We start from the raw sequence: 16,567 nt of genomic DNA on the forward strand, positions 1-16,567 counted from the left end.
TGTATGAAAAATTAATCAAACCAATACAAATTAGTAAGTATTAAGTACATGCTAAAAAATTGATAAAAAAATTATTGATAAAAAAAAACAGAAACAAAAAAATGAAGGATTTTGCGGAAGCCAGGCTGGATGGAGTTAGTCGTTGTTGTTGTTGTTGGTATTATTCTTAATGTTCGTTGTGAGCGCGACGAGTGTTAGATATAGGCAAGTATACATATATGTTTGTGTGCTGGGAACATGAGTGTGCGTGGGCGTGTGTGTGAGTGTGTGTGTGTGTGTGTATGCGCAAGCGTAGGCAAAGGCAAAGGCGTGGCAAGGCACAGTTGGGACATCTTATGTGAAACCATAAAAGGACTGTTGCTGTTGCCACTCACTCCTCACGAGCAACGCCGAGCAACAATTTGATCGCATCCCGGTGTCTGTCTGGCTTTAGTTGCTCTCCTGCTTCCCCAACAGTGGAACAGTGCAACAGTGATAATTAGCTCTATGTACACTCCTCAATCACATCATCCTTATGTTAGTCATCATCTTAACTATGATCCTATGGGCGATTTTGGGCGGCGTGGCAGCATTGCTTGAGATTACGAGTTTCCACTTACGATTACGATTACGATTACGATTAGATACGACTTGCTTACGACGGCGCATTAGCATCATCTGCGCTGGTTCAGCATCTGCAGATAGTATTCACAGTTGGTGCAGTAGACGGCGGGGGCAATCACGTGCCGTTTCCGGCACAGATTGCACTCGACGGCCTTTGCGGAGGCCTTCACGATGGCATTGTTGTAGACGCGGGTGGGTATGGCAGTAATGGCGGTGATTGCGGCGTTGCCACCAATCAGACTACTGCTACTACTATTACTACTACTACTATTGCTACTACTATTGCCCGCGGAATCGGGCAGACCATTCTGCAGCGTCAGCTTCGACTGTGGTGGCGGCGGCGGTGGTGGCAAACACTCCGCACTCTCCCCCTTTGTGCCTGGCTCAAAGCTGACCTTCTTCTGCGCCTGTTTCTGTTGTTGCTGCTGCTGCTGTTGTTGAGCTGTTGGTGTGTAGTAGGGTCCTGCGGCTGCAGCAGGCACTGAGCCTGCAACTGGGGCAGCTGGCTGATAGCCATGCGGCACGGGCACACGCTGATAAGGCGAGGGCAACGGCTGCTCGGGCAGCTGCTGAATATAGGCAAGATTCAGTTGCTGTTGCTGTTGCTGTTGCAGTTGTTGCTGATGCTGATGCTTTTGCAACTGCACCGAATAGCTTTGCGGCATCTGCTGATGTGCATGATGTATCGGCCTTGGCATGCTGGTGTATTGTGCGTCAAGTTGTTGTTGCTGCTGCTGCTGCTGTTGTTGTTGCTGCTGCTGTTGTTGTTGCTGCTGCTGTTGTTGTTGTTGCAAATGCTGTTGGCTGGCAATGCCGCTCATGCTGGTGCGTTGTTGCTGCAGCTGTTGTAGCTGTTGCAGGCGATACAACTCCTGATGTTGCTGTTGCTGCTGCAGCAACTGTTGCTGTCGTTGCACATATCGCTGCATGTCCGGTCTGCCCAGCATTGGCGATGATTGCTGCTGCTGTTGCTGCTGTTGTTGTTGCTGTTGTTGCTGCTGTTGTTGTTGCTGCTGCTGCTGCTGCTGTCGTGGCTGTGGCTCCGTTTGCAATCGCAGCATATTCTGCTGCTGCTGCTGGATGAGCTGGGCGGTGACCTTATCGTTGGGATGCTGGGCAGTGCGTAGGACACGCTCTAATATCGGATTGGGTATGAAGTCATCGTCTTCCTCGTTGCCAGCGGTTGCCACCAATATCACCTGGTCACAGAACGAGACACTCTTCTTCTTCACTCGCTTGGGCAACTGATTGAGATTGCTCTGGTTCAGAGTCTGCTGCACCATCGAATTAAGAAGCTCCACCTCGCGTATCTCCTCGGCGATCTGGGACTGCGACATCTCGTATTTGGGCTTGGCCAACATCTGATGATGACCAGCACCAACACCCACACCCATTCCCATTCCCATCATGGCAGCTGGCATGGGCATGCGGCTGGGAGCAACTGAGTCCACCTCATCTGCATCCAGTTTACAGTTGGGCAGCCCGTTCATTTGGGTGCGCAACGAGGCAGCGTTGGAGTTGTTGCTATTGCCGGAATTGGGGCTGAGCAACTCCTGGGAGGCGTAGGAGCGCATGGGTGAACTGCTCAGGTTAGTCTGGGACTGCTCGAAGCGATGCGCCAGATCGCGCACGCTGCTGGGCGAGGGTGCCTCCTGTTTCCGTTGTAGCGCTCTGAGATCGGTTTGTTTTGCCTGCAGCTCTTTCACCCAGCCACCACTGCCACTGCCAGCATTATCGCATGGCATGGAGATTTGGGGCAGGGGCGTTGCTTGCTCCTTGCGCAGCTTGAGCAAGTGCTGGCGCTGCTGCAGCTGGGCCAGAATGCTGGTGGTGCCCTCCAGAGAGTCCAGTTGCTGACGCTGTTGCTTGCTGGCCGCCTCCAAAGCGTGCAGATGGTTTAGCTGCTGGTTGAGCGGCTCCAGATCGATCTCGGGCGGCGGCGGTGGTGGAAAGTCTTCGCTCGCCTGCCGCGAGTGGCAAACTGATTGCGGCGGACTCGGATACGGTGGCAACTCCAATGGAGCTGGCAGCACCATCGGCATTGGCATTGGCAGCTCCAGCATCTGTAGCTCCTTCAGCGGACTCTGTTCGCAGTGCACCTGGGCACAGGTGGTGATGATGGTCTGGCACGAATCCTCGCTAATCGAGGTGTTCGAGCTCATGGCCGATAGATTCGAAAGATTCGCCTCGTGATGGAATTGTTGCTGTTGCTGCTGGGCGGTTAGGGTGGAGCTGGTGCGCATTGGGGGCGGTGGCGCCACCTTGGGTACCATGGTCAGCTGGCGTCCGCTGCCATGGAAACTCTTGCGCATCAGCTTGCTGCGCTCGAGATTTGGATTGGCGCTGCACTGCAGCACTGCAGCAGAGGTGCCGGAGCAGTTGCTGCCGCTGCCGCTGCCACTGCCGGATGCATTGCCAACGACATAGTCAAAGTGACCCTCGGAAATGTAGCCGCTCATTGCGGCCATTGAGTTGTAGGCGTGGCCGTGCTTCGCATGCCCGTGCAGGCTCAGTCCGACAGCACTGTCATCGACGGAGCTGGTGAGCGGCGCTGGAGTTGTGGCATGAACACGTCCGCTGGCTGTGGCATTGACAGCGTTGCTGGCATCGTCGACGGCCTCAGTGAGATCGGGCATGGAGCGATTCTTGCGTCGGATGAGTCCGCCCATTAGCAGTTTGCGTCGTATTTTATGCTGCTTCTTGCCACTTTTATCCTTCTCCTTCTTCTCATCCTTGTCCTCCTTGTGCTTCTTCAGCGTGTCCTTGGCATTGACGAGCAGCGTCTCCGTCAGCGAAAACTCGCGCGTCAACTTATTGCGATCCTCACTGCGACTGCGCTTCTCCTTCTCCTTGTCCTTGTCCTTATCACCCAGCCGACGACCGAACAGTGAGCGACTCTCACGTTCCGGCTTCACCTGTTGTTGCTGCTGCTGCTGGTGCTGGTGCTGGGAACTGTTGCCACTGTTGCTGTTGCTGCTGCTAATGAGCTGGTGGTCGTACTCGATGGCATTATCGTCGTGGGCACTGGGCAACGGTTTGAGCGGACTCTTGCGCTTGGGCAGCGTTGCATAGATCTCGATGCTCTTGGCAACGGACGAGGACGCAGCTGTCAGCAGCTGTGGCGTCGATTGCTCCAGTTTCTCCAGCGTTCGATCCTTGCTATTTTGACGCATATGCTTAACGCTGCTGTTGCTGCCCTCCCGCATATGCTTGAGCTCTGGCATCGCCTCGCTCTCGGCACCCTTCTCGACGAGAATGCGCCGGTGCAGACTCCGTGCTCGCATAACGCACGTATTGTGCTTCATGCGGGCGAATGTCATTGTGTGGGGATTGCTGTAGGGTGCATCCATTGCGGCACGCGCTCGCCCAGCAGCCGCATTGCAGAGCACCAGGGCAGTCTCCAAGTCGTGCGACTCCTCCACCAGACGGGACTTCTCCAACAACTGGTCGGCCTCATGGCACAGTTTCTCACAGTCACCGGACAGCGCCAGACCATGTCCATGCGCCTGGACACCATTTTGTGTTGATGCACCCACACCAGCAGCTGCCTCTGGTATCTTGGCAAGCTGGGGATTCAGTGCATGCTTGGGCGGATACGAGTCCGTGGAGCTCAACGAGAACGAATCATAGCCCGGATCGTAGGGCAATCCATGGCCATTGTGTCCGTTGTGAGCATTGTGTGCGGCATGTGCAACGTGTCCGGCGTGCCGCGTTGGACTCTGTGGCACTGCGGCCACGCCCCGCTTGGCCACCATATACAGATAGGGATTGTCCAGTGTGGTGGAGCTGGCCGAACTGGCGCTATTACGATCACCGGACCAGTTGCCCGAGTCGCGACGCCTCGGCTGATTGAGATGCTCGGGTATGGTGAGGCCATCGCTGGGCGGCGAGCTGCCGTTGGAGGCGCCACTCGCATTACCCGAACTCGACTCGGCACTGTGGCTCCGTTGCAGCTGCAAATGTTGTCGTCGCGCCAGTTGCGCACTGAGCATTGCCTCGATCGGTTTACGATTGAGAAAGCCACCCTCCTTGTCCACCGCTGCGGCCGATGCAATCTTGTCCTGGATGACGCTCAGGTTCTGGTACTGGGCACTCAGTACATGCTCCACCGTCTTGCGGCTGATATACGCGTCCGTCTCGTCACTGCCAGCGGGCAGAGAGACAACAGCAGTCGGGCCCGTAACTGGGCCCGCATTGGGAAAGATGCTCTTCTGTATGACGCTCAGGTTCTGATAATCGTTCAGCGGCGCCCGCAGCGGCGATGGTGTGGGAGTTGGTGTGATGGCGCGTCTGGTGTTGCCCAAATTCGGTTTCTCCGGACTTGGCGTAACGGCTCTGCGCACAGACACAGACGCCGAGCCACTGCCGAGCGGCAGATCCATGGCAGTCCCAGAGGCTGGTGCCTGACTGCAACTGCCATTAGAGCTGGGCGGTTGGGGCACGGCGTAGAGGAGCAACAGTGGCTGGTAGCGACCACGACTGCACTTGTCGACGACACCCTCCCAGCTGGGGCCGACCTCCTTGACATTGGCGTCATCGAAGTAGACCCACACCTTCAGCTTGGTGTGGAAAAAGAAGGTGGTGTAGTGCTTGCCATAGTACGAGACAATGCCAACCAGCTCATGCTGTGCCTGCTGGGCCCAGCGCTGTTCGCTGACCTGATGGAAGACATCCGCCAGTCGCAGGCTCGTACCGACGGCCTTAAGCACGGCGTGCACCTGATCGGCAGCTGGACGCTCCGAGTCCCACACAATGCCAATGGAGACGACATCCGGCCGATTGAGTAGCGCCCGGCAAATGCCAATCTTGGCACCGCATGTATTCTATTGAGGATTAACATCGATTAGTTAGCATCGAAACTATGTCGGATTCTTAGTTGCTGCTGGATCAGCACAACTTACCGGACAGTCGCGTATGTCGCCCATGTTGCCGGCAGCGCGTAGCAGTTGGCCAAAGCTCAACTGTTGATGATTCTGCAGAGCGAGACTCTTCTGTGAGGTCAGCGCCGAAGCGGAGACATAGTGCACCATCTGTGGGTTGGGAATATAAAAAACAAATGCCAAATATTACAACTGCAAGCAAAGATCGCCGCCTTGGTCACCCATGTCACCCAACAGACCCAACTGCTTTTATTTTTTCTTTTGGCTTGCCCACTGTGGGGGTTCCAAAACAGGTTACATTTTCATATTAACGATCAGGTTCAGGTTCAGGTTCACGTACAGGTTCCGGTTCACGCTAGTGAGCGAAAACCCGTTTTGCAAACGGCCAATGAATAACTGTTCTATAAATGATCAGGCCTGTTCCGTTTTGTTCTATTCTTTTCTATTCTGTTCTGCTGTGAGAGCCCTCGGTTCCTGTTCTGGCCAATTTACATTTACATAGCAGCTGCTAACGCTGATTGCTGCTGCAGGTGTTCCAAGCCCACGCCATGAGCACAATTAATTTAGATTTAAATACAACTAGCTGGATTTGCCGCAGCTTTAACGTTTACGCTGACTACAATCAACTAAGCCCAGTGAAAACATAATTGGTTTGAGAGTTAACAACAGAGGAACAGAATCTTGAGGTGTTTGTAAATCTCATTAAAAAGTGGAAATGTGATAAACTCACCTGCGTGAAAGGCAACTGCTCGGAGTTGGCGCCACATTTGCAGACGCTCTGCTCGATGACGCGCATGGCGAAGCGTCGATGGGCAATGCAGGCGGATGACTCGCACGAGTCACCATCGTCGGGGGAGATGTGCGAGTGGACGCGATGCAGCAGCAGCTCAAAGCATTCGGCGGCATCACCCAAACAGCCGAGTGGAAAGCGTCGGCCGGCGAGTGGACCGCTGGCCAATGCACGACGCAGTGGCTCCGGGCACAGAGCTGGCTCCGAGCTCGTCTGCAGCTGCTGAAACAGTTCCTGTGTTCGGTAAGATGAGCGATGGGTAATTAGTAAATGGTTCGCTCTCAATAAGTACATGTCTATCAATCTATAACTAGGCATTGCAAATGATTATGGTCTTCACGACTTACAATGACTGCATTGATGCAGCGATCGCGCTCAATTCCATTGCCAATCGTTGTTGCGCTTGGGCAGCCGTTGCTGTTAACATTGCCGTTGCCGTTGCTCTTGCTGTTGCTTCCGTAACCTAGCACTGCCAGCTCCACACTGCTGGACACCTTGGCGAGTGCGCAAACCTGACTTGGCTGCTTGCTCTGTCGCGTCAAAGTGGCCGATTTGTGTCCCTCGCCGGCAGAGTCCAGCAGCAGTTTCCTGGGGCTACTTCTCGGCAGCGTTCCATTGTTGCTGATTAGCTGTTGCAGGTGCGCGTGCTGCACCGGATGCGAACTCCCCGACACAGCTGCAGCAGCTGCACTTGCTGAAGTGGGAGGCGTCCCCACAATGGGACCAACAACATTGCTCGGCTCCTTCCGTTTGTATCGAAACTTGATCATGCTGATTGCTTGATTGCTGCTGCTGACTCTCCGGCTATCGATCGGAGTTTGCACTAATCAATGCAAGTATCGCCTGCTTGGAAAGAGGTGGAAGAATTGTGTGTTGAGTGAAGTTCAATAGCTGCTCTGGCAGCTGGCAGGGCTGTTGCTACATCAGCTCTACTCTACTCTGCTCTGGTTTTGCCATTGCTCCCGGTTTTGCCATTGCCATGCAGCTAAACGATAACAACAACGATGATGATGATGATGGTGATGATGATAATGATAATGATAATGGTTCATAATGATGATGGCGACATCGATTACGATAACGATGCGGTGGCTGACTAAACGCAATTTAATAGGAGCAGTCAAGCCAAGGCGTGCGCAAGCAAATGAAACGGCATGCAAAAGATGTTGACGTAGTCAAACGGAAGTGGATGTAAAACAAAGTAAAACACAAAACAATAAAACCAACAACAACAAAAAGCTAAAACAAAAAAGAAAGAGTCGTTTAGCAGAATGCCGAAGTCGAAATACCCTTGCAACTGTAATTGTTGACTGCAGCCAACATTCATCATTGGTAAGAGACCCACTCCCTGAGCTGGCTAATAATGGGTTCACAAATGTTACACACCTGACGACCAAATTATATATACCCGCTGCTACAGAAATGAGTGGGAAAACGAAAGAAAGACAAAAAGAAGGGGGAAAAAAAGTGAAGCGTCAGCCACCAACAATTTGGCTCGTGGAAGGAAGTCGCATTCGCAAATGAGCCCAAAATGCACAATGCACTTCAAGCATTGTAAAATTGGCCACTGCAAATGGCAATTGATGGCAATTTGAACTCGGACTTCGTCTGGTCACGCGAACAACCGCATGTCACTTTATTTAGCATTGATGATAGTGGCTGGCTCGTCTTACCCTGCTGCTGCTGCTGCTGCTGCTCCTCTTAATAGGCGATAACAGCTGTGTGTGTGTGTCAGCTCTTTAGCAGCGCGGGTTTTTTGGATCAGCTCGTCTTTAAGCACACCCCAAGAAAAGAAACAACAGAAAAAGGACAGACGACAGGTGAGTCGTGAGTGGTAAGTGTGGAACGGGGCGACAGGGCGACAGAAAACCAGAACCAATGCGTTGAACTTTCGCTTTTGCTTTTGCTTTTTGTTTTGTTTTTTGACAACGACCTCATTTTTGGGGAACGGACCGAAAGTTTTTGCCCAACAAACCGGTCCAGCTGAACCTGAGCTCCCCCAATTTCGATTTCAAATCTCCAATCCAATCCAATCTGAGCGGAGCTGAGCTTAAACTGTCAACCTAGCGTTTTCTACATGCATATGTATGAGCCATTTGTTATTTTGTGTGCTTTTTTCTGTCCGAAATCAAACTGCAAATTGCAAGTTGACAATTGCAAACTGCCGACTCGACAGCCGCCAAAACGGTCGACAAATCTCAAATGGTAAAGTGCTGCTCAACATATATATATATATATATATATTCATGAATATGAGGACAACGATAGTATTACGTTGGGCCTGTGGAACTGAAGTGGCAAGCTCGCAACTGTTATTACTTATTTCTTTGCTGACGAGTTGAGTTGAAAACTGAGTCGCACTTAAGAACCCGACACAGGCCAAAAGCACACAAATACACAAAGACAGCCAGAGAGGTGTTGAGGGTCAAGCAGGATGGGTGGGAAGGGGAGGGGAGTAACGCATAAAGCGCCATATGTGATATAAATTGTTGAAAAGGCTTTTCACTTTTGCTTTTTAGACTGCCAATTACAATTGTTGCTGTTGCTGTTGCTGTTCTTGTTTAGTTAATCATTTTTGGTTCAAGCTGTCGTTTCGATCAACAGCAACAACAACAGCAACAGCAATGAGACGGCCTAAATATATGTTTAAATGGGTGTAAATACATTTGTTGTTGTTGTATTATATTATATATATAGCACACATTGTCAATTGTGGAGCGCCAACTGAGTCAACTTTTTGAAAAATGACTTGTGGCGCTTGTCTGAGACACAACAAGGTGTGACAATTCAGCACCGAATGCATTCGAATGTGCTTTGAGTGTTGAGTGGTGTTGAGTGTACTCAAGTGCATTTGTCTCGTCTACTCGTAATTGTACAGTTAATCACATTTAGCATTATCTCTCGATTTGCACACTTCACGTATTTATCTCCGAGTATAGATATTAATATTTATATTTTTATACATATATGTATGTGTTTCCAGCTAATTGTTAAGTACTCAAAAAGTGATAGCCACAAAACAACTTGAGCACACTTTAAATACGTTTTTCTTGGTTTTCTTTTTGTTTTGCTTTTAAAGTGAAAAAGAGTTTAATAGGCGGAAAAGCCCCGTGCACCGGAAGTGGTCATTGGGACAGTTGTTGTTCGTGTTGTTGTTGTATATAGTTTTGGGCGCCGCATTTATTTATTTGAAGTTAATTGCTTTTCCAGTTTATTGCGTATTGTTCGTGTGTGTATGTGTGTGTGTGTGTGTATGTGTGTGTCACAACCTGGACACACACCAACCAAGCATGTGACTTATTGTTGCTGTAATTGTTGCTTGGGTGGGTCAGAAATAGTTGCATGTTAATTTAATTAATTCAGTTGAGTTCACTTCACGCTTTTTAGTTTCAATTAATTTGGTCATCACAACCAATGCCACTCCCCACTCCCCACCCACCCCCACATCCTCCATCGTTGCACAGCATGTGGCAAGTAGCCAAAAAAAAAAAAAAACGGTTGCAAATCGTTGGGATTAGGGCCGACTTTGCGAGCCTTGTCGTAATTAGTAGCTTTACAATTGGCCAACAATTTGATTTGAATGATTTGCAATTTTGTTGGTCATGGCTAAGAGTAACAGAGTATTGGCCAACACAGCAACAACAACAACAACAGTAGCAGCCATTTCAGTTTTTTTTTTTTTTGGGCCAACTCTGGAACTGCAACTAGTTGTTGCTGGTTTTTTGCTGTTGATCTAGTTGTTGTAATTATTGTTTGCGAGCAGCACTTGAAATCGTTCTGTCAAATGGCAAAATTGAGTTGAATTGACTTTTTGAACAGCGCCAACAGTTACTGGTAGTCCTTGAGATAACCACACACACACACATACGTGTGCACTGTGTGTGTGAGTGTGAGTGTGTGTATTTCAACTACTCGACTCGAGCTGAATGCAAAACGAGTTAACAACTTGCCAGCTGGCTGCGATGGCTTTTATTCATTATTTCTTTGCTGATTTTTTGCTTTTGTTTTTCGCATATTCCTATTTATTAACTTAATAATAATTATTGTGATTTTTGCTGTTGCTGTTTGCTGCTGTTGTTGTTGTTGTTGTTGCTGCTGATTTATAGCATTATGCTGTGCAAAAAGCGGGGGCTGCTGTTGATTGTTGACTGCTGACTGCTGAGTGTTTAATGCAGGTATGTATGTATGTATGTATATAATGTATATCCACCCCCTCCCATTTCCCCCTCCCCCGCGGTTGTACATTGGGTATTTGTTTAAATGATTCTAATGACAGTTGAGATGTTGCTGTTGCTGTTTTTATAGTAGTTGCTTCCGCCATTACAAAAGCAAACAAAAAAAGCAGCAAAGCAAAAACGCTGACCTTTTTCACTGCAGCTGAGATTGGCAATTGTATTTATAGCTGTGACCTGTGCGACAGTTGTCTTCTCTTCTATGTGCCTGTATCTGTATCTGAATCTGTGCCACAGCTGGCAGATGGTTGCAATGCAAAGGCAGGTAGAGAGCGATAAGTGTGAGAAGAGACTTGCATCATACACACACAGACAGACAGACAGACAGACAGACAAACACTAACTTTAAAATTCAAAATGATAACTGCAACTGCCACTGCAGCTGGCCATTATGTAGCGTATTATTTTCTACGTCAGATTTTCTATCGATTGTCAACTGACAGGTTTGTGGGATGTGGAGGTGGGGCGGTTGGGGGTTGCGAGGTGGGGCAAAGAACTTGTTCAAAGCACGTGAGACGATTGCCAAGTGGCTCAAGCAATTTACATATGCCAAACATGCGCCAGTGTTTTCAAGAATTAACCATAAATAATTTGGTGGCACTTGTTGCCTGCTTACAAATGCCACTGGCAACATTGGCAGCATTCGGGGGGTGGGGAGCAGCAGGTGTGTGTTGTGCGGGGGTGAGATTGGTGGCCATTAATATGCAACTGCAGGCGCTTATGCTGTTGCTGCTGCTGCTGCTGCTGCCCACAATAATAACCCAACTAATAACAGTCGCAGCAACAGCAGCAGCAACAACAAGTTGTGACATATGCCCAAAAGGCAGCGAGTTCGTTGCTTGAGTCTTTTGTTGTGCTTTGTCGCCTGTTGCATGTCGCATGTGGCATGTCAAGTGGGCAGCGAGCAACTGGCATACGCTTGTTTGTATGTATGTGGCTGCCACTAGCTGCCACTAGCTGCCCGCTTTTTATGGCTTTGCAATGCAAATTGGCTCAAAGCCACACGTCCCCTCCCTCCCTCTCCTAGCCACCCACAAACGATCGCGTCTGCACTCAAGTCAAAAGTGTCTGGGCCAGAATCAGTTTGCTACATCGCGTGCTTTTCAGCTTTCCGCGTTCTGCGTACCGCGTTTTCCCTAGGGAAAGACTCGTCGGCCTGAGAAAATCGCTGCGTGTGCTAATGTTGCCGTCTCCCCCTTTGTCCCTATTTGCTTGGCAAGCTAACCACTTGACAGAGTCAATTAATAAGCTGCTTGGCCACATACGAATCAAATCAACAACACACAAATTGGCCAACTGTGGTGTTTGTGCTGGTGCTGAAGCTGAAGCTGCTGCTGCTGCTGATGCTTGTGCTGGTGCTGTTGGTGATTGGATGAGCAGATGAGCTGGGCGAAGGCTGGCGACCACACACATTTACATACAAGACAAAAGGCCAAAGCGGCAAACGGGCAATCGAGACGCAAATCAAGCAAACGACTAAAACGACACAAATGGCTTTAAACGGCTAGCGGAACTATGGGATGGCCCCACGGCTAGATAAAGCCGTTTATTGAATATTTTTGGTCAAGACAAAAGGCCAAATTCCCCCCTTCGACGACAATTCAACTGGAAATTCAACATAAATACTCATCAGAGACTTTGAGACTTTGTGTGTGTGTGTGTGTGTGTTCTTAGTTCTCGTTAACTGCGACTTTTGGCAAACCTTTGTAGCTTCTGGCTAAAACTAAAACGCTGTTGCTCAAAACTTACGCTGACATTTTGGCTTCTGTTTCGGCTGCTAATTCCAGTGATGCAATGATTTGCGTAGTAGAAGAGTGTTTGATTTGATTTATTTGTGGCCAGCAATAGCTGACAGTTGTTGTAGTTGTTGAGACCACAATTCAACAAAAAACTTTTCAAACACAAACACGAGAACAAAAAGATTGAATTAAAAAAAAAAGCGCACAAACAAAGTAACCAATTTTGTTGGTTTTGATTGAAGTTTTGCAGCAGCGCGCGCGTTTTTTACTTCTTTATTATTTATTTTTCTCGTTAAGTGTTCGTTTTGTTGGAGATTTGAGTTCCCGTTTCGATATTCGAGTTTTTGACTTGTGTGTGCATGTGTGTGTTGTGTGTATTGTGTGTGTGTGTCTTTGAGTGAGTTCGTTTCGAATGATTTTTGCTTTTTGCGCGCTGCGACGTCCACGCGCTACTAAAATTGGCTTGCAACTGAAACTCGTTTCTGTTGGCCAGGCCAAGCACAGGCACCAACGAGCGCGCAATCAAGAGAGACACACAGAGAGAGAGAGAGAGAGAGGGAGAGCGGACCGGTTTGTGTGGCTCTGAGACAATGGAGAAAGAGAGAGAGAGAGGGAGAGACAAGAACTTCTGTTATATTAAGACAGAGTACGACGACTTCTCCTCACACGCTCACCTGAGCCAACAAGACAACAAGCTCGAAACTCGGGGGAGTTTTGCGTGTAGTTTGCAGTAGGCCAGCAGCAGTCGACAGACGACAGACAACAGAGACAACAGGCAGGGCAGGGGCAGGTAAACAGGTAAACGTGCTCGAGCAGGTAAACACAAGTTGTTCGCGTTCTCTAACGTTCTCTCTCTTTCTCTAGCTCTTGCTCGCGCTCTCTTTATGGCGCACCTGGGTCACCCTGTGCGAGGAGGACTGTGGCGTGTGGAGCCCACAGATTTGCGTCAATTCGAAATGACAAATGGAATTGGAAATGGAAATGGAAATGGCGCAAAACTCAACTCGAGCAGCGATTGACAGCGACAGAAAAGGGCTCGGATTGTGGCAAAGCCAGTAAACCAGTTGGCCCGTGGTGGGCGTGGCAGCGGGCAGAGACCGCCTTAATTGGCATTAGACATTAGAGAAGCCAACTTCGATCTATGCGCAAAACAGCTTCGTTTGTTGAGCTGCCATTTCGATATCGAGACCGAGCTCGAGTTCGAGTTCGATTTCGATTTCGACTTCGATCTGTTGACTTCTTGGCCATGGCCAATGTCTTGCTGGCTGTTGAGTCAGCAAAGCAAACCAAACCAAAGCAAAGCAAAGCATTAAACGGAAATGCCACAACATAAAGCGATTTGCTTGTGAATCGGTTGACCAAAAGGCGCTTTGCTTGACCATCGCCTGATCGTCATCGATCGACCCAGAAAATACAATAACAAAATTTATGTTTATATATATATATATATATATATATTTCCAGAAAATCGGCCTAAATGACAAGGTTAAGACAGCAGCGTCACATCTTGATCAGTTGAATTTGTTGTCTTCTTGTGGGTGAAAAGTAAGCCACAAAGCACGTTCATGTTGCACGTTTTTGTTGCTGCACCCTCACTCTATCTCTCTCTCTCTCTCACACACACACGAAACATACAAAATATTTAAAAATCATCTTCAAGTTTTTTCTGCTTTTAACTGTTGGGTTTTCATCGACAGACTTTTGTGGCCCATGACTCAAAACCCAAAGACACAGAAACATAAATGGATTGCATTGTTGGAGCTGCTGCTGCTGCTGCTGCTGCTGCATCTCACTCCATCATCCATACCACTCCACACTCCAATGCACACCATTCCCCATTCAATGACTCACGCTGCGATTGTGTGTAATGTGGCCATTTTACACACAACAATTGATTGATTGGCGTTGAGCCCAAGCGATGGAAATGTGGAGCGAGAAGCGGGCAGCGCGCCGCGGATTTGACTTGACTTGCAGCTGGGAGCAGACCTCCATCATATAAACATTTGTAGAGCCTGTTAAGGCTAAGTGTAACTTAACTACAACGCAAGCGCAATATATCTATATTAAGTGATCAATTCGAAGAAAAGTGGAAAGAACATATTTTGCTGCGCTTGCACAATTTGCAGTTGATACCACATCAATAGCTGAAAGCGTCTTTGCTTTTAAGTGATAAGTAAACAGAAAGAAAAAAATACAAAAAAAATATGCAAGATATTTTACGGACCGTGTCTGATAAGACAGAGTTATGCTTTTGCTTTATGTCAACCTTCGGTGAAGAACACGTTGATATGGCACCAAAAGTTAACCAAAATGCTAGCAATAATAATAATAAAAATAATGTGATATAAAACATATACATAAATGCATGTATAAATGCATGTATGTATCACTCGCAACAGCCAACGATTGTGCAAGCGATTTAAGTGGAAGAGCATGGCCAAGATGAATCAGCCAGAGACAGAGATAGCCTCCTCCGCCATAGCATCATGTGATCGGCGGCTTGGCTTTGGTTTGGCATGTGCCCAGTTTTTTCAGTTAGTTCACGAGGCCCGTTGTGAGCTGCTCCTGGACTCATTAACTCCGGCATGCTCGTGATCATCATAATAATCAGCATCATGATCATGATGATGATGATGATGAGTGTTAATGACTGACGTGAATTGTTTATGATCATGCTGATGTTAATTTCATTTGCGTTGCATTGCGTTGAGTTGCGTTGAGCCAAAGGCAAACAAACAAATGAATAAAACGAATCACAGATCAACACAACAACACAACAACAAATAATAAAATCAAATCGCATTCAAGGGTGCTGCATTTGGAAAGTGCTGTTTGCTCGAAGATTTGGGAACCCAGTCCAGATTAGATGTTTGACAACCAAATAAAAGTAACTCCCAATCAAAAAGGGCCCGAGCTGATAAGACCGAAGCATCTAGCACTAAACTTATCAAACTGGCACAGGCCTCACAGCACACAGATGCAACACTCATCATCATCATCATCATCATTATGTACAGCGACAACGAGAACGAGAACGAGAACCAGTCACTGTGCTGTCTCCTCTTCTGGTTTTTTTGATGATCTGAATTCAGAGAAAAGCTAAAATCAATTGCCGATTTATGGTTTGTGCATCGTCGCGCCCTTTAATGACTTTGTCCTTAGAAAGGAGTCGTCGACAGCGACTGGGATTTAAGGTTGTCGTTCACGTTGAGGTTCAGGTTGATGTTGATGTTGATATTGTGGGAATTGTGCATTGAAGCGTACAAATTTCACTTAAAGACTCGAGAAGCGACGCGGCGAGACGATTTTTCATTTAGCAGGCACCAAGAAATATTTATGGGGTGAAAGAAGCTAAGAAGCCAAAAAAAAAAACAAGAAGAACCAAATGGCCATGAAAATAAAAACAATCAACTTAGAACTGGGCCCACATGCTAGATTTTCAGATCCAGATCCAGATCCAGATCCAGATGCAGATCAGCCAACTGAATTGTGTTGTTGTTGGCGTGGGAGTTTCTCACAGGGCCAATGTCTTCCAACGATGGCTTCTTAGTCGACTTCCTCTTCTTCTTCTGCTTGCTCTTCGTTCTTCGTTCTTAATGTGACGGGGGCGAGTGAGTCAACTTTAAGTTGCTGTTCATAATTAAACTGGGAACCCACAACTATCAACTGGGAACAGCAAATGTAAATGGATGTGGGCTGTGTGTGTGTGGGGGAGAGGGGTGGGAGGTAAATTAATTTAGCAGCGACAAGTGGAAAAGCCGGCAACTAGCTACAAAGATAATTAATGCAAAGCCAGACAAACAAGAGGAACACCAACCAAAAAAAAACCGAAAAGGGGTTGCAAGGTGTAGTTGTAGTTGTTGTTGTTATTGTCGTTTAATATGTGGCAGCAAACACAAGTGGGGAGCGTCCCAGTCAGCAGGCACAGCCAACAGCCGACAGCTCGACAGTCAACAGTCGGTTCTATGACAACCGACGATCGGTTCGAAGGTACAAAAAAAAAGGGGGCACGAGAAAATAACAAGCGCAGCAACAACGACAGCGGCTCAGAGTCAAAACAAACAGAGGCAAACAAACAGAAAACGGCAGAAGAGCCAACTGAGCAGAATGGGAAGACGCAGAGAGGGAGCGAGGGCGAGAGAGGGAGAGAGAGAGAGAGAGAGAGAGGGGAGGGTGTGGGGGGGCCCGCAATGGAACACTTTCCACTTCAGCCAAGCGAACGGCGACGTCATCAGCACACGGCGGCATCAAGAGAGAGAGAGTGGGAGAGAGAGAGAGCGAGAGCAATTGAGAGAGACAGGAGTTGTTGTTAACTGGAATCAC

General features: G+C 48.3%; 1 protein-coding gene across 3 annotated transcripts in view; it reads right to left on the minus strand.

Annotated features, from left to right (window-relative positions):
* Nucleotides 1-256: 256 nt before the first annotated feature.
* Nucleotides 257-16,567, minus strand: part of LOC6569346 — a 57,555-nt gene continuing 41,244 nt past the window's right edge. For 2 of the 3 annotated variants that reach the window (XM_032741325.2, XM_032741326.2), the window contains 3 exons: nt 6,214-6,507; nt 5,505-5,633; nt 257-5,426 (listed from right to left, as the gene is read on the minus strand). In XM_032741325.2, coding sequence (XP_032597216.1) covers nt 654-5,426; nt 5,505-5,633; nt 6,214-6,507 — 5,196 coding nt within the window. In that variant the 3' untranslated portion in view covers nt 257-653. Of the gene's footprint in view, nt 5,427-5,504; nt 5,634-6,213; nt 6,508-6,620; nt 7,117-12,254; nt 12,360-16,567 lie in introns of those variants that run through there. The other variant, XM_032741324.2, reaches the window with a different exon arrangement.

Source organism: Drosophila grimshawi, unplaced genomic scaffold, assembly GCF_018153295.1.
Source record: "Drosophila grimshawi isolate 15287-2541.00 unplaced genomic scaffold, ASM1815329v1 contig_848, whole genome shotgun sequence".
Lineage (NCBI taxonomy): Eukaryota > Metazoa > Arthropoda > Insecta > Diptera > Drosophilidae > Drosophila > Drosophila grimshawi.